Source organism: Schistocerca piceifrons, chromosome 3 (genome assembly GCF_021461385.2).
Source record: "Schistocerca piceifrons isolate TAMUIC-IGC-003096 chromosome 3, iqSchPice1.1, whole genome shotgun sequence".
NCBI classification, from domain to species: Eukaryota; Metazoa; Arthropoda; class Insecta; order Orthoptera; family Acrididae; genus Schistocerca; species Schistocerca piceifrons.
The window spans coordinates 530,705,990-530,724,916 of NC_060140.1; the positions used below are offsets into that span (position 1 = coordinate 530,705,990).

General features: G+C 37.9%; 1 protein-coding gene across 2 annotated transcripts in view; it reads left to right on the forward strand.

Moving 5' to 3' along the window:
* LOC124790023 (protein FAM117B-like) overlaps positions 1–18,927 on the forward strand; it is an 80,223-nt gene that overhangs the window by 18,778 nt on the left and 42,518 nt on the right. The window contains exons 5-6 of one of the 2 annotated variants that reach the window (XM_047257576.1): positions 7,594–7,715; positions 8,892–9,018. In XM_047257576.1, the coding sequence (XP_047113532.1) occupies positions 7,594–7,715; positions 8,892–9,018 (249 nt within the window). The remainder of the gene's footprint in view (positions 1–7,593; positions 7,716–8,891; positions 9,019–18,927) is intronic. The other variant, XM_047257577.1, reaches the window with a different exon arrangement.

An 18,927-nucleotide genomic window follows, 5' to 3' on the forward strand; every position in this document is an offset into this window, starting at 1 on the left:
GTGAGACAGTACAGTTGTTAGGTAACGTTCCAAAGGGAAACATAACAAAACATCCATTTATCAGTTAAGCAAGTTTGTTTGTATTAACACTTAAACATTAGGTATGTGCGTTATTCCATAACAAGAAAGAACCCAGCATACTATACATACAGAACAGTACTGATGCAGTACAACAGTGGTTTGATGTGGCAACCACAAGAGTCTTTACAGATATTGTACCTATGAAGCACGTTCTGGTAAACGCTCGCCATCTCATGTGACGCCTCTTCAGTTTCTAATGTAGCAGCCAGAACACATGTCAACATATCTTCCTCTGTGTCTTCATGACATGCGTAAGACGGAAAGCATAGGTAACATTCCATTAAAATTTGTAAAATCATAGAGGGAAGAAGCAGTCGAAGATGATTCGAGTTTGTGGAATCTGAACTTGAAACACAACATGGTTTTTTCAGAAAAATATCATAACACTGTCCTGAAGATATCAAAAGCCACAAAATGTGAGAACTATCACACAGTCAACTTAACAGCCAATGCATTTGAGTTGCTGATGAGTACAATGTACAGAAAGATGTAGAAGAAAATTGGAGATCTGTTAGATGACAATCAGTTTGACTTCTACGTCTACATTTACATCCATACTCCGCAAGCCACCTGACGGTGTGTGGTGGAGGGTACCTTGAGTACCTCTATCGGTTCTCCCTTCTATTCCAGTCTCGTATTATTCGTGGAAAGGAGGATTGTCGGTATGCTTCTGTGTGGGCTCTAATCTCTCTGATTTTATCCTCATGGTCTCTTCGCGAGATATACGTAGGAGGGAGCAATATACTGCTTGACTCTTCGGTGAAGGTATGTTCTCGAAACTTCAACAAAAGCCTGTAGCGAGTTACTGAGCGTCTCTGCTGCAGAGTCTTCCACTGGAGTTTATCTATCGTCTCTCCACTGGAGTTTATCTATCGTCTCTGTAACGCTTTCGCGATTGCTAAATGATCCTGTAATGAAGCGCACTGCTCTCCGTTGGATCTTCTCTCTTTCTTCTATCAACCTTGTCTGGTACTGAACCCACACTGGTGAGCAATATTCGAGCAGTGGGCGAGCAAGTGTACTGTAATCTACTTCCTTTGTTTTCAGATTGCATTTCTGTAGAATTCTTCCAATGAATCTCAGTCTGGCATCCTCTTTACCGTCGATCAACTTTATATGATCATTCCATTTTAAATCACTGCTAATGCCTACTCCCATATAATTCATGGAATTAACTGCTCCGAGTTGCTGACCTGCTATATTGTAGCTAAATGATAAAGGATCTTTCTTTCTTTGTATTTGCAGTACATTACACTTGTCTACATTGAGATTCAATTGCCATTCCCTGCACCATGCGTCAATTCGCTGCAGATCCTCCTGCATTTCAGTACAATTTTCCATTGTTACAACGTCTCGATATACCACAGCATCATCCGCAAAAAGCCTCAGTGAACTTCCGATGTCATCCACAAAGTCATTTATGTATATTGTGAACAGCAACGGCCCTACGACACTCCCCTGCGGCACTCCTGAAATCGCTCTTACTTCGGAAGACTTCTCTCCATTGAGAATGACATGCTGCGTTCTGTTATCTAGGAACTCTTCAATCCATTCACACAATTGGTCTGATAGTCCATATGCTCTTACTTTGTTCATTAAACGGCTGTGGGGAACTGTATCGAACACCTTACGGAAGTCAAGAAACACGGCATCTAGCTGTGAACCCGTGTCTATGGCCCTCTGAGTCTCGTGGATGAATAGCACGAGCTGGGTTTCACACTACCGTCTTTTTCGATACCCATGCTAATTCCTACAGAGTAGATTTCTAGTCTCCAGAAAAGTCATTATACTCAAACATAATACGTGTTCCAAAATTCTACAACTGATCGATGTTAGAGATATAGGTATATAGTTCTTCACATCTGTTCGACGTCCCTTCTTGAAAACGGGGATGACCTGTGCCCTTTTCCAATCCTTTGGAATGCTATGCTCTTCTAGAGACCTATGGTACACTGCTGCAAGGAGGAGGGCAAGTTCCTTCGTGTACTCTGTGTAAAATCGAACTGGTATCCCATCAGGTACAGCGGCCTTTCCTCTTTTGAGCGATTTTAATTGTTTCTCTATCCCTCTGTCATCTATTTCGATATCTACCATTTTGTCATCTGTGCGACAATCTAGAGAAGGAACTACAGTGCACTCTTCCTCTGTGAAACAGCTTTGGAAAAAGACCTTTAGTATTTCAGTCTTTAGTCTGTCATCCGCTGTTTCAGTACCATTTTGGTCACAAAGTGTCTGGACATTTTGTTTTGATCCACCTACCGCTTTGACATAAGACCAAAATTTCTTAGGATTTTCTGCCAAGTCAGTACATAGAACTTTACTTTCTAATTCATTGAACACCTCTTGCATAGCCCTCCTCACACTACATTTCGCTTCGCGTAATTTTTGTTTGTCTGCAAGGCTTTGGCTATGTTTGTTTGCTGTGAAGTTCCCTTTGCTTCCGCAGCAGTTTTCTAACTCAGTTGTTGTACCACGGTGACTCTTTCCCATCTCTTACAATCTTGCTTGGCACATATTCATCTAACGCATATTGTACGATGGTTTTGAACTTTGTCCACTGATCCTCAACACTATCTGTACTTGAGACAAAACGTTTGTGTTGAGCCGTCAGGTACTCTGTAATCTGCTTTTTGTCACTTTTTCTAAACAGAAAAATTCTTCCTACCTTTTTTAATATTTCTATTTACGGCTGAAATCATCGATGCAGTAACCGCTTTATGATAGCTGATTCCCTGTTCTGTGTTAACTGTTTCAAATAGTTCGGGTCTGTTCGTCACCAGAATGTCTAATATGTTATCGCCATGAGTCAGTTCTCTGTTCAACTGCTCTAGGTAGTTTTCATGTACAGTAAAGGCACCTGGGTTGCCATTCCAGTGTCATGTTTGATAATACAAGCAGTGCTTAAGAAAGATACTAGGACACTTCTTTGTGCTTTGTCGACCTAGAAAATGCTGGATGCTAGACATTAGAAATTCTCAAAAGAAATGAAATAATCTATAGGGAAAGACAGGTAAAGTAAAAGAAGTAAGGGGGAACAATAATAACTGCAGACAAAAAACAGAGTTTGGATTAAAAATGGCATAAGATAAGGTTGCAGTCTTTCTTTTCTGCTATTCAAACCTGTACCTTGAAGAAGCAGTGACACAAATAAAAAAACTTTTCAGTAGGGAGAAAAATTAATATTAAAGGGCTCTGACATCAAGAAGTTGCCACAATAGAGGAACTTGTGGCAGGGTGCATCAAAGCGGTCAGAGACGGATGACTCGAAAAGATAATTTAATCAAAATGGTAAAGAGTGGATTGATGTTGATACATTCAGATTTTCTGTATTTCTTCAGATGAGGTGTTGTTCTAGAGAATGGGTATCTGAATTGCAGAATATGTATACTCTCTCAGAAAATCATCAGTATAATCCAGTGAGTTTTATTTACGCCATCTTGTATTAGGAAGCACTTATTACTTGTCAGTGTTACATCTTTTAATGAAAACTGTTTGCAACATGACAGAGTGTAAGCCTATATCTTCTGACTTCTTATGGAATGAGAACAGTACCCATACAGTAATTAAATTACAACACAGAATGTACGAAAGATTGTGACAGCTAACCATTCACCTCAAGATGAAACTTGGTTGGCACACACACACACACACGCACACACACACACACACACACACACACACACACACACACACACACACACAGAGAGAGAGAGAGAGAGAGAGAGAGAGAGAGAGAGAGAGAGAGAGAGAGAGAGAGAGGATAATGGTCACCAGCATCTGAAATGGCTTTATTTTTCCTTGCTTTAGTACAGCAAGAAAAGAACATGTGAGGGGAAGCCATCTAAACTTAATTCGTCATATTCCCACCCTGAAATACCACTTCCCACGAGAAAACCAATGATTCCCATTTAACCTTACCATCAATCTCCTGTGGCTTCCATGCCAAACAAGACAGCACAGTACTGAAAACATGGAACTCTTTTTAATGGTAGTCAATTCACTATACAGTTCCCCAAATCATTAAAATCAAATGTCAGGGCTGTTGAAAAGAACTTAGCTGATTTCCTATTCCATCATGTTCCTTGCTTCCTTCTTGTAACTTCTCTCTTGCTGATGCACTTCACCTCACACTTCCAGAAGGCTTCCTCCCCCCACCCTCCAAGGGCAAAGAAAGTACAAGCCACAAACATCTTCTCTAAACTCCTAATTTTTTATTAACTTGTCCTCTAATTTTGTATCTCCTGCTGAAGCTTGTAGAGCAATGATTGAAAAAATGTGAAAAAATGTCTCCACATTACCATATTGTACATATGCAAAAGAAAATTTCTGACCAGCAAGTACATATTTTTCACACTTACTAAGTGATATTTATGAACCAAACATTCCTTAGTGGTCTGTGTTTCTAGTGCTGAAGTTCGCGTATTTTTGATGAAATTTTGTCATATACTTCTTGTCGTTACCACTAGCCTTCTTCACCTTTCTTACAGATAGTATCAATGAAATTAGTTTTTCAGGTGCTTCTAACAAATGCAGTAGAAATCATTGAAATGCTGTGCACTCTGATATGTGAGAAGCTATCATTTTGCATTCACTCTGTTCAATGTATTATATGCTTTTGTGTGGTAATTGTTTTGTTATTAATAATGTTGACACTTTTGTCAGATCTCTAAACCTTTGGTAAATGTTTTAGGTTCCCACCATAGATTTCATCAAGTTTGTTAAAAAAAAAAAAAAGTCGAACACATCTTTGTGGTTAAACTGTATCTATTTTCATACGTGCAGTTACCCTTAAAGCTGTACTTTTCGTTCAAGACAAAATACTTGCTGATGTGCCAGTAAAAGTACTAATAGATACACACTCTGCTTGTATATTGCCTTTTTATAAATTTGTTGTGTAAGATTGTGATATGCCCCATTAAAAATTGTTTTAAATATGAATTTCAGTGTTCTCTTATCAGTAGAAAAATGATATTGATCTGCAATAATACTGTGCATCATTGTGATATTGACTATACATTAAAGGTGTCAATCAGTTCTGCTTGTTCTTTTTGCCAGAGCTACTTTAATATGAGAGTATAAGCAAACACAACTGACAGTATACAAGGTGAACCCAGAGTCCACTGTAAAAAATTTTTGGAGGTTGTTCAGGTACAATTTTTTGAATAATTTAATAGAAGAGATGGATCATTTCTGGTGGATCATTACAGAGTAATTGCATTTCCCTTTTTGTATCTTCATTTATCTTGGTGTCTGTATTGTACTGAAAATACCAGCACGAGGGAGCAAATGTTATCAGGTATGCACTGTATGTCTTGTTTGGTAACAAATTTGTTCATTTCACTTGTGATACTTGCTGTTGATGGCAATACCACTTTACTCTCTGCCCTCTAGTTTACAACTAGTACTACTTTTTCTGTTGAGAAGAGGTTAGGTTTTCAGGCAGTGTTTGTTGTAGATTAATAGGAATTCACAGCAGTAAACATAGATTTACTGATGAAGAGTTGGCCAATATGCACCTCATGTATGGGTTCACTGAATACAGTTGAAAAGTAACACAATGCTTTGCTTAGTTGTTCCTGCACTGACTGCAACTGCGTCACAGTGCATGTGTTTTGTCTGAGGAGGGTTATTGCATTACTGTGTCATTTGTGTTGTATCTTTTGGTATTACAGCCTTTTCCACTTTTCCCGAGATATTTTCATGTTGAGAAAGGTAATTTGTGTACAAACCAAATAAATCCTTATCACATTATCACTCTGTACCTGGTTCCTGGTATGGGTTGGGTTGATTTGGGGGGGAGGAGACCAAAGTGCGAGGTCATCGGTCCCATCGGATAGGGAAGGATGGGGAAGTAAGTCGGCCATGTCCTTTTAAAGGAACCATCCCGGCATTTACCTGAGGTGATTCAGGGAAATCACAGAAAACCTAAATCAGGATGGCCGGATTCGGGATTGAACTGTCGTCCTCCCGAATGAGAGTCCATTGTGCTAACCACTGCGCCACCTCGCTCAGTATATCACTCCGTAACAAGCCACCAGAGACCATGAGGCCCTAACACCAAAATACTCAAAAAAATCCCTGAATAACAACTGAAATTTTGTTGGAGTTTGGATTCAGTGTGGAGGATGGAATAATATAGTTTTGCAAAATTCTTAAAGCTTCTGCCAGTAGAACAGTCTTGGTGGAAGACTTAGCAGCATTAGTTTGTCCCAGTTGCAAATGCTTAGTATTGCGTAGATCTCAGTTGACCAAAAGGCACAAAAAAATCGAATTAAAAAAGAACAAAGTGTAATGTTGAAATTTTTGGTAGTTAGTTTATATTTAATTTTTTTTTTTTTCTAATTCATGAGAAGTGGTCAAAATCATACTTCCAATGGATCATTTATTGATCATTACTAAACTTGTCTGTTAAACTATTGACATTATTTATTGTTGGGAATTCAGCCAACTAAGAAACCCATATAACTATAATGAGATCAAGTTTAATAGGATCCTGAATTCATCAGATTGTTCACTAGATCTTACAGCAGTGCGGAATCAGTCCAAGCCTCAGTGAGCCCTAGAAATATTTACAGATATAGTTTAGGTACTTGAGAGCACTACCTGTGTCCCACCATACAAAAAGTTAACTCTTCTACTTCAGAGGGGATTTGGTTATTTATTCTACTTACTCCAAAGAGCAAATCTTTTCAAATTATCAAATTGACTCAGGACTCGCCCAAAAATAAGTTAAGATGGAAAAGTACAGCTTACTACTATACATCACCACATCAATCTGTAGCCTCTTCCTGGGATTTGATGCATGCAGGACTGATTAGCACAGTGCGACTCCTTACTAAATACGAAGCAAAAAAAAATCACTTTTCGTCTATATTAGTAATTACTGATATGGCCATTATCAGTTAATACCCATCTTAGAATTTTATAGTCTTGTCAGGTGTATTGCTGAAGAGTGTTACTGTATTTCTGTATGGTTCCTAATAGATTTCATGGTGCTTATCTTAAATAGTCTATGAAGCTCCACTTTCTGCCAAGAGTTGGCCTTCTGCTCATTCCACATTTAGTGAAAACATACAATACAGAAATTTTTTAATGTGTGTGTATTTATGGGGGGAGAACATTGGTTAGAGTGAATATAATTCTGCTGTTATTTCAGTGCAAAAATTGTGATATATTGGAGCCAATTAAAGATAAAACTGCTCTTACGTAGCAGTTTTTTTATGTAGTTTGAAAAAAAAGCTATTTGTCACGAATATTTATACTCGGTTCCAAATGTAATTCATTCCTAGGTGCTTGTCACTGCACTGCTCTCAGCATAATAGTTAGCCAGAAATTTGTTACAGACACTGAAATCCAAGGTTAGCAACATATTGGTGTGTTTCCTGCTTGATGTGTGCCAAGTCTCAATTAGGAGAAAGCTGTAACTTCTCCAACAGGCATGATAAAAATAATTTCTTGTGCATGGAAATACAGGTACAAACACAACTAAGGCAATTCTGGTCACCATTCCAGTGAAACCAATAGTGCCTCGGCCCACAATGAGGAGTTCGATAGAGGGGCTGAACCAAGAGATAGAGAGGCTAGTGCTGAAAGCTGGAGGCGGTCCACAGGATTCTGAAAGGGAAGAGGAGAAGGTATGTATACTGTCAAATGATCACTTATGTAAGAATACACATCTGTACACTCTCACATATTGTCAGGTTTGGTTGGAGAAACATAATTAAAATTTGAAAATTAGGATCACAAAAATGTAACTCATAAACCTTAGTGCACTGCATGGCTCTTGCATTATTAAAGTAATATTAATGTAGTAAAAAAACACACAAAAATCTTTGGAAGTTAGATTTTAGCTTGTGCATGTACTACTTAAGTGTAGCTCTCTAGGAGTAATGATTATTTGTTATTTGGATAACTGAAGAGCAAATCTTTAAAAACAAAAAGTGTGTTGACTTCATGACACCATTAGATGGAGTTATCTAAAAGAAGCTGTAGCCAACATAGACTGACTGCTTCATGACTAGAATTCAGTGTGTAATCAGATATCACCAAGAGGAATTTTTTCTGATTTACCAAAGACATTTTATTGTATCATCAATAATATTACAGTGAAGAAGTCTTGTTTACATAGTATGCATGGTCCAGAATGTGACTAGTTCAGTTCTTGTTTAAGAAAGAAGGTAGACAGTAGGCTGCCAAAATGACTCATAAGAGATTGTGTAATGTCATGTGTATGGGGAGAATTTAAAAATGGTCATTTAAACAGGATTTATTCATGGAACCATTATTTTTTGTGTGTGTTAATATTTGGGACAATTCAATTCACTCCGAACTTTTTGCAGAGACATAAGAACCGGAATCAAAAGACAGTGGCATATGAGAAATGTGAAGGAAGATTTTGAGCTTAGAGAAAGAGTAACAAGAAAGCTTTAGTTCAGAAATTTATTATGTCACGTTCTCAGACAAATAATGGGAATAATGGGAATGGGTGGTGGCAGTGCTGTAAAAAAGTGTGGGACAAATTTGATGCACATTAGACATTTACAGATGCTAGATGGATTTTTAAACATAAAAATAATTTGAGTGAAATTACCAGAATGAATTTTTTGTGGATTGAGATAAAATATCAGGGGCATAATATTATCTTTGAGTAGTGAAATAAAGTGTAATCACATTTGATTATTATGTAAAGCCTATGGATAGTGATATGATGAGTGACAGTTAAATATCAGCCATAAGATGTACAGATTGCATTTGTAGGTACTACCTGTTGTTTGGGCTCATGGGGAAGTGTTGTGTGTGACCATGGGCAGTTGCAGACATACCAAGCGACACCAGAAGGACACCGAGCGCCACTGGCAGATCTGCTGAGGTCGACACGTTCAGTCAACACGCAGACTCCAGCTGGTGGTGATTTTACAGGGAGTTCTCAATCTTCAGGTTGGTGTATTTGGTATTTGCAGTTGTTATTGAACTTAAAGGTTTTATAGATAAAAGATTTGAAAATGTCAGCTACTGACGAGCATTCAGATACTGTTGATCTATATTTGTATAGAAATAAATATCTGAGGTTCCTAATATTGATAGAAATACAGGCATGAGACTGCAAATGAAAGAGAAGTGTCTGAATGGGATGAGCAGTTCAGTGACAAACATGCAAGCTTTGAATCTAGTCCCTTGGGATGGACATATATCCAGTTCAACTAATGCGCATGTTTATCAAATTATATTGGCAAATAGAAAATGAATAGTTGATAAAAATGTACTTAAAGTTGGTTTATCTACTAAATGGTTAAGAGTTTTGAGATGCACTGTGTTTCTTTTCCGGTGTTTCCAAAAACTTTTTTCTTGGAGAAAAAAGTTCAGCTGTAAATGTTCTAACAGTGGCAGATGCAGACACACACTGGTATTATTAACAACAAAATGAAGCATGTTTCCTTGACAACCTCCAGAGATAAAATAAATATTTTCATGGAAGACTAAAGTTTGTCCAAGAAAGCACTGACAGTGTTTGAAGAGAAACAAGACAGAAGTAACATCTCATTTGTTTAGGTTAAGCAGATATATTTCGCTATCAATGTGGCTCAGAGAGCAAATTTTAAAATTTTATTTCAAAATTCCTTGCCACGTTTGAAGTAATAAGACTTTTTTTTAGAAAAATAAGTATGAAATAATGTTCATATTAAGCAGGTTTCTATCTTATCCATTATAGAAATAGCTAACAGGTTCACTAAAATCAGCTAAGTTACATAATCTGTAGTAGGATTCAAATTAATGATATGAATATAATAGAGGGAAACATTCCACGTGGGAAAAATATATCTAAAAAGAAAGATGATGAAACTTACCAAACAAAAGCGCTGGCAGGTCGACAGACACACAAACAAACACAAACATACACACAAAATTCTAGCTTTCGCAACCAATGGTTGCCTCGTCAGGAAAGAGGGAAGGAGAAGGAAAGACAAAAGGATATGGGTTTTAAGGGAGAGGGTAAGGAGTCATTCCAATCCCGGGAGAGGAAAGACTTACCTTAGGGGGAAAAAAGGACAGGTATACACTCGCACACACACACATATCCATCCACACATACACAGACACAAGCAGGTCTGCTTGTGTCTGTGTATGTGTGGATGGATATGTGTGTGTGTGCGAGTGTATACCTGTCCTTTTTTCCCCCTAAGGTAAGTCTTTCCTCTCCCGGGATTGGAATGACTCCTTACCCTCTCCCTTAAAACCCATATCCTTTTGTCTTTCCTTCTCCTTCCCTCTTTCCTGACGAGGCAACCATTGGTTGCAAAAGCTAGAATTTTGTGTGTATGTTTGTGTTTGTTTGTGTGTCTGTCGACCTGCCAGCGCTTTTGTTTGGTAAGTTTCATCATCTTTCTTTTTAGATATAATCTGTAGTAGGACGTACTATAGTAGATTAATGGTTTTTTCCCAAAGTAGCTGTTTCATCCTAATCTCCTATGAGGGTTGGATCTTTAATAGTGGCAACTATTTATTTACAGCTTGTACAAAATAGATATGTGTTTCGAAGTTCTACTGACCTTCATAATAGTCACCAGCATAGTGTGTAACCCATTGCCAGCGATGTGAAAGTTGTAGGATACTCTTAGCAGTGCCAGTTTTGTTGACAGTTTGAGTGGTCCAGTCTATTGCCCGGCGAATTTGTAGCAGTTCTGAAGCGAATGCCGTGAAGTGTTTCCTTCAGTTTAGAAATCAAGTTGAACTTCCCATGGCTCAAGTCAGGGAGTGCAGTAGGTGGTATAGCACTTAGCAGCGTCGTCAGTCAAACAAATCAGTAAAAGCTTGCACTGCACATGCTTGAGCATTGTCCTGCAGAAAGAGTCATCACTTCTGTCTCTATGTTGTTCATTTTTGGAACACAACCTACGACCAGCTTAGAGACAGAAGTGATGATACTTTCTGCAGGACCTGACCACCATTTTGCAGGACAATGCTCAAGCACGTACAGTGCAATCTGTTACTGATTTGTTTGACTGATGGGGCTGCTAAGTGCTATACCACCTAGTGCACTCCCCTGACTTAAGCCTTCGTGTGTTCAACTCTATTTCTAAACTGAAGGAAACACTTCATGGCATTCACTTCAGAACTGCTACAAATTTGTCAGGCAATATTCCACGCTGCTAGAACTGTCAACACAATTGGCACTTCTAAGAGTATCCTACGACTTCCCCATCACTGGCAACGGATTATACACAATGCTGGTTGACTACTTTGAAGGTCAGTAAAACTTTGAAACACACATCTGTTTTGTATGAGCTGTAAATAAATAGTTGCCACTGTTAAAGTTTGTGATATTCGCTATTTTTGACTTCATTAAAACAGCAAATACGAGTAGTTAATACTCTCAGCCAGAAGGCAAATATTTGTTTATAAATAATGATTAATGTATAATAAGGTGTCGCATAGCGATGGTGGAATTTTCTAATGATGTAATTCGTCGTCTTTGGGCGGCAATAAAAACAGAAAAATACGGATAGATATACGATCCTTCACTATTTTGTTTGCTGGAGAACAAATGGAGCCTTGAGCGCTAAAGACTTGTACTGTTTTTCTCAAGTAAGATGGACGCAGATTTGTGGCAGTCTGATCTAATTTTTACTAAATGTGTAAAAACGTGTTATGTCTAAGTTTGAGTGAAGTGTAAAGAACTGTTATAACTTACCGTGATGATGCACGAGCGACTCAAAGAAGACAACGGCTATATAAAAGAGCGCTCAATGGACATGATACGGACATAAAAATCTACCGTCATTGTAGTACTAAGCTTAAGGTACGATATATGTTTCAGTTATAATAAATATTTGTTCTGAGAATACTAAATCATTTAGCAGTGCTCATTCCTATCATCTCCTCAGTATTATTTTCATTTTAATTATGCATTTTGCTAATATTACAGACACCAACATCAGCAGTCCAGTGTGCGTGTTACATTGATAAAAAGAAAACTGTTTTATCGTCTTCTTGCATCAGCATTAATATTGAATTTCCCTTTTGTGTGATGTTACAGTTGTTTTTGCGCCCTTAAGAACTTTCTGGTCCCTTAGGAAATTGTTTTGTCATAACAATAACTTCACAACTGGGTATGATCGTATCTACGATCATGAAGTAATTAGAAAGACGATAACGCAATTTCTTAATCAATAGCATGCTAGTTGTGACTGCCTCAAGCCACGCGAAACTGCAAGTAAAAACTATTCACATCTCATAATGCAATATTTTATGACAATGGCCAATCCATGATTCTCACGCCAATTGTGATTGATAAAACAGTAAGCTAAATCTCAATTTCCAACTTTCCATTGAATAACAACATCACTTTTATTTTGTAACATCACAAGTTCCAACCGTCATATAACAATAATTGTAATTGGTTTTTAGTAGAAACTATAACAGTAGTTTGCAGTGACTGTATCTGCCAGTCAACAATAATTTGATTCATTCCACACCTTTGAAGACTCTACTCCAATATAGGATATATTGAAATTATATGTGAGTGAATTAATAACAGAGCCATGCACAGATCCATGCATTTAAAGGTATATGTGCAAATTTGTCACACACGTTACCATTTCTATTCTGGTGTAGAACAACTGGTGAAACATAGTGGTCACCGCAAAGGAATCAATGCTGCCTGACCTATAGTCACGTCAACAATAGGGAGCAGGAGACTATGAAGAAAAAAGGTAAAATTAGGGTGTTGGGTCATCTAAAACCAGCACTTACAGACACCAATACGGAAGTTTTAGGCCTTTTCAAAATAACATTAAAGTACCCAATTCATCCTCACCCTCTCCCATCTCAAAACAAATTACATAATCCTTCACAGTGAATAAAAAAAGTCAGTAGAATATAAGGACATAGTTGATAATGGCACCACTTTTCCAATGGAAATATGTATGTATTTGGCACCCAAATGGAGGATTTGAATATTTTTTTATTTTTTATGTGTGTATGAGAACCACATTTCTAAGAAAATGATAATACATGGCTAAGAGCTATACAGAATGGGTGATCTTCATGGGGGCCAACGTTAAGTGCAGACTGATGGTCGCTGTCGTCACGCTACATGAGTTTTCCTGACCACTGGATGTAGCAGCTGCTGCTCTAATACATCCCTGCACAGGATAGCTAATGCCAGTGTACATGCTGTCTCAACAAGTGCTTGATAAATCAGCTGCCACAGAATTGACCAAGAAAATCTTCCTTTTTTTTTCCAGTTAACTATGTCCTTTGGGTTTTTCAGGGTGTATACGACTTGGGACAACTGGGAGACCCGGGAATTTTTTCATCCAGGACAAAACTGGGGAAAGCCCTACTGCAGCAATAAAACATGAACAAGACAAAAAAATGAAAATAAAAACTTAAGTTGTAAAGGAAATGCGCTATATACAATAAAAAACATAGTGCTCATACAAGTGTCTGCGAGCAGCAAAATGTTTCAAAGGCTTTAGGAAGACTATGCAATGCTTCATAACAACAAATTGCCTCCGATGATCGTGACGTCACAACTGTTTACATTAGATTCGTTTTAGCAGTTTAGCAGTTGAGTGGCGTGTGAGTAGTACCTTCTCTAGTTTTTGGCTACAGAAATGTGGCTGTTGGCTGTGTAAGCAGCAGTGCACGTTGGGCTATCGATTACTCATATGATCTTGATGCGCATCTCTGTTGGTTTTTGAACACACACTGTAAGTTGGTTTCTGAATGAATCGTAAGACGCGTGCAGTAGCCGTGCGGTCTGAGGCAACTTGTCACGGTTCGCGCGTCTCGCCCCACCGGAGGTTCGAATCCTACCTCAAGCATGGGGGTGTGTGTTGTCCGTAGCATAAGCTAGATTAAGTAGTATGTAAGCCTAGGGACTGATGCCATCACCAGTTTGGTCCCATAGGAAAAAAAAAAAAACCTACCAGAGTGGAAATAAATAACTAACAGGTAAGGAAGATTACGTATTATCTTCTCAGTGTATTCAGGGAAATGAAATTTTGTAAGAAAATGCTTGGCCAGATTGCTACACCAGTAAGGGCCAGTTGTACAGTCCCCATCTAGCAGCCGCTTAAGTTCTATTCTGGAAGTAGCGTGGAAAATGGTTTGTACGAACATAACAATGCCTAACCAGAGAATAATCAAGGCTAACTAAACTGGTGATTCTGGCAGGGTTAGTGAAGTTAACCGGCGAATAAGTTTTGACAAAGGCAGATATAGTTCCAGAAGTAGTCACGACAAGATTGTTTGTTAGAATGAGGAGGAAGGAGAAGATACAGGGACATCACACAAATTAGGGAAGAATATAACGATTCCAAATTTATATAAAAATTTCATACTACTAGTTTTCGATCTTATGCCCGAGAAACTGGAGCATATGAATGAAGTGTTAAACTATATTCTAACATAAAGCTTTTTGCTTGTAATAGGCCTAATAGGCATTTTATGTTGGTCTTCATGAATTACATTCTGTCATATTATAAAAATGACCATTTGTGCCAAAACAGTCACATTTATTTGGTGTGTGTTACAATTTCTGCAGTGTTAGAAAGGCCTATTTTGTTTTATCTAGCAGACAGTGACAAAATAGACGTAATCAGATCGAGAAACCACACCAGTCTTCGGTTCTATTTGTATTAACAGCTTACGCAGTATTAGACAACAATATTTCGATTTTTAATGTAGCAAAATATATGACGAACTTTGATGAGGTAATAGATTCTTTCGCAGAAAGAAAAGCATGCAGTGTAAAGCTGTAGCAAGATTAGAAAGAAAACAATGCTAGGAGCTAAGGATTGAAGAAATGTGTACTTTCTTGCTTGTCTCTTGTCTTTACTGGTTTTATGTATCCTATATTTAATTTTGTCACCCAAAACAGAAAGTTATTAGCTAACAGGCAATAAAAGAGTCCAAATTTTCTGAAGAGTTCTTGTTCTCCCAGTTACAAATAATCCCATCCAGCATTAATTGTGAGTGTTTTTAAGAGGGGCAGGATGTCAAACCGGGTGACTGGGAGCAAGAGAGACACCACAGGACATTTTAATTTCCACTGTCCTTAATTTTATGTGATGGCATCCAGTACAAAATATACACGTTTCAATTCTACAGAGCGAAATACAGTGACATGCGATAGAAGTTATAAGCTGGAGAAAGAGGGGTGGCACTGCACTCTGGCACACTTAAGACCAAATAACATATGGAACATATGTATTTTATGTATCAGACTCTTCAGAAAGATGTGCACTGCGAAATGAACATAGTTTTGAAAATGCGATTTTATAAAATTTTTGACGTCACATCTCAAACACTGGAGGGAGGGAGGGAGGGAGGGAAGGAGGGACTATCTTAGTACTGCCCCGGTTCGGAAATATCATAGATCCGAGGCTGATGCGCGGAGCAGTCTTGAGTTATACTGGGGAAGTGTGTAGTCTCCACGTGGCCTGTGTTTACATTTAGTGATTTTGCTGTTTCCTCTTCGTTTACTGCTCTCACGTCAAATGAAAACAAAATGGATTTCAGTGGCCATTGGCTATCAGGTGAATTAAAATACATTCACATAATTACAGAAGGCCAATATGCGCTGTTAGTTTCAGATTTTATTTTATTTCCAGTTTGCTGACAGCCATGCATTCATCGCCTTGTAGAACAATGAAGTTATTTTTGTCGGTTTGCTAATGGAATTTGGTTTTTATTAATCTTTTACGCTGAGGCAGTCAATGTGTTACAAACAAAGTGCTTAGTTCCACACTATTGGCTAATTTCAACTGCTCGCTGCATTTCAAGTGTATGTCTTCATCTTCTAACATGTATGGCATTATGCCATAATAAAGAATCAGGTCGAGGCCTACTTCATTGGGAATCTGGACAGACGAATGTGCTCTTTAAGTATGCACTTTAAATGTGCCATGTTAGTATGGTTCACGAAATTCTGATGCTCTTGGAGTATCCTCTGATGTCTCTTTTTCTTTTGTTATATAATGTAAGATCTTTCAATGTTTTACATGCATGAACATACGGATGTCCTATGTCATCATAGCTTGCGCAAGTGCTATAACGCCTGTTACCTGGCGCTCTCTAAAGACTACTGAAACGAACCTATTTCTAACAGGACGCGGGAAACTATTGCAATGGTGGTTTGAAAAGTGTTACTTTCAAAGAAAATTTCCTTTTACGCAAGTTGAACTATGTGCGATGAATTTCTCAAGTCACAGAGTTTGATGACGAGCCATTTAGAAGTATTTCGAGCCCAGAAGATCAGACATTCATGTCGTTATTATGAGTAAATTGTAGTGCTACGGGAAGCTCTCTCTCCTCTGCAGTAGCTAATTTATTTGTGGAAAACTTTCAGGACAAGTCACTGGACTTGGCTAAAAATTTTACTTGCACATTTGTGTGATATATCTCAAAGTGTAACACACGCAAAAAATATCAACATTATATGTGAAAGCGTAGCTTCTCTTGCAGCTTATGAACCTTAGAGACCAGTATTATATGTGAAAGCTTTTCTTTTCTTGTAGCAACACTATGTATATTAATTTAAAACATTAACTTTTCCTGTTTGTGTATCCACGCTACTTAATAGTGATGTTGCTGTTAGCTGACTACATCACGTGTCCTGTGGTCTGAATATCCACAGTCATCAGCTGGCGGGATCATGTGACATGAGCTATGACTGGCTTACAGGAGCGCATCGCAATCTCTATTACAATGGTTTGGAAAGTAACATGCGGTGTTTGGTGGTATTTGAATTTATACTTTCGTAATACAAAAATATGCAGAGTACATGTTGCTGCACATCAAAAATCTTTCCAAAAGGAGTTTTCTTCCCTGAGTTTCGTTTTATAAAGTGCTGGGAAATTCTATGCCTGTGTATAAAAACATAACCATTCAAAAGGTGGGTAGGTTTTACAGTTCAGAGGGAAAATATACCGTCACTTAACACGGAAAAAGTGTGTGTTCATCTGGGAGAAAGTGTATTTTGAACCGGGAAGTCCGGGAAAAACCCCGGAATTTTTTTCTTCATCCACGTATATACCCTGGTTTATGCCCCAGCATTAAAGGACGTATGTTTTTATGAAAAAATCAACCATTTTCATTACAACTAGATTGTCATTCAAGAGTGACCTTTTTCTTATCTCTCACCTTCATAGAAAGTGTTCATAGGGAGGTGACTATAAACTTATACTCCAGTGACTATTCTCTTGTGTGTGCTCATGCCCCTCAGCGTTAGGCATTTAATAATCAGTAAAATTTATTGCTTGCGATTTATCAAACTTGCTGCATTTGAATAGAACTAGTGAAGCATCTATTTTCAAGTATTCCAGTCACACACGAAGATCACCTGTGGCAGGCTGAAACAATGAATGTAGCTTTGTTATGTATAGCAGTGCAGTACTATGGAAATTTATGCTAACATGTTCAGCCAAAATTGTGTTTGATCTCATTATAGGGGAGAAGGAAGACATAGGTAGCAAGAAGCAGTTCTGGAAAGGTAGTCTGAATCTATTTAACCAATTGTCTATGTTAGAAAGTATGAGAATCATTTCAGGGTCTTGAGGAGGGGGATTGCATTCTTTTTCACTGTTATGTTGACAGGTAGTGTTATCCAAACCACAAAAAGGTGATACTGCAGTTACAAAGTATTTTTACACCATAACATCTTATTTCACTGGATACAATAATATAATAATAATAAACCATAAAATAAAAGTGTGTTGGTTTCCACTGTTTGATGTTGTAGTGGTGCATATTTGATTTAAATTTTAACAGTTCTGAAGAGAACTTCGTTTCACGTGGTGAACGATGGAGTTGGTTCTGGTAGCAGACACACAGCACCCAGATCCCGATAACATACTCTACATCTTGTTGATAAGTATGTACCCCGGAAAAATAAAATGGAGAGGAAACAGTAATGCCTCCGCTCTCTCCCCTTATGAATCCAGGGAAGATATGTATAGATCCAGATGTTATTTGAAATATTGCCTTCACAAGCTTCATGGGTAATGCCATTGAAAGGATGATCACCAGTCCAAGTGGATTCTAAAATTTTGGTTGTTGTTGGTCTCTTCTGGTAAGACTTTAGTAGAAACCATTCTACCTTGCTGGATTTGAACATGAAAAATAAATCTTTCACAAGTGTCATCTGACAGCATATTTCTTTCTTACCTTCTTTCATTCTTCATGTTGCTCCTTCTTTTTTTCTTATCTGGAAATGACGTGCTACCTCTTTAATGTACAACATGCGACATCAGCTCTATGAATAAGACATTCCAGAATTGTCAGTCCTGCAGGATGCTGTTTATATGCTAGCGAGATACACTTCCTGATCATATTATTCAAGAGTGTGGCATTCCCATGGGATGACTGACTTCACCAGTAAAATTACCATCGTAAGGAGTGCAGTCAATGCTGCTTGCTTATGGATTCTCCATACTCATTCTATATCCTTGTCATAGTCTCTTGTCAACAACAGGAAACAATCAGTTGACTGAAGGAAATTATGAAGTGTAAGTGTTTGAAATTTTCGTGTAATAAGTAATTACATTGTACTTAGTTCTCCAAGGTGCTGTAAGTTTCCTAGCCTTAAGCTTCTGTCTTCAATATTAATTTTAATCTTGTGGTTTCCTTGCCTTTAATCTAAAACAAAATTCACTTCATTTTTAAATATAGGAAATTGTTAATGTGAACATAAAAATACCAGAATAATTCATTTTAAATGCCATGTACAGTAAGCTTAAATTACTCCACATACAGGTATGTGCTGTCCTCATCTTGTAAACAGACGGCAAGCCCTCGGTTGGCTAGATGTTCCCTTTGTTTATTCATTCATCAGGCAATTAA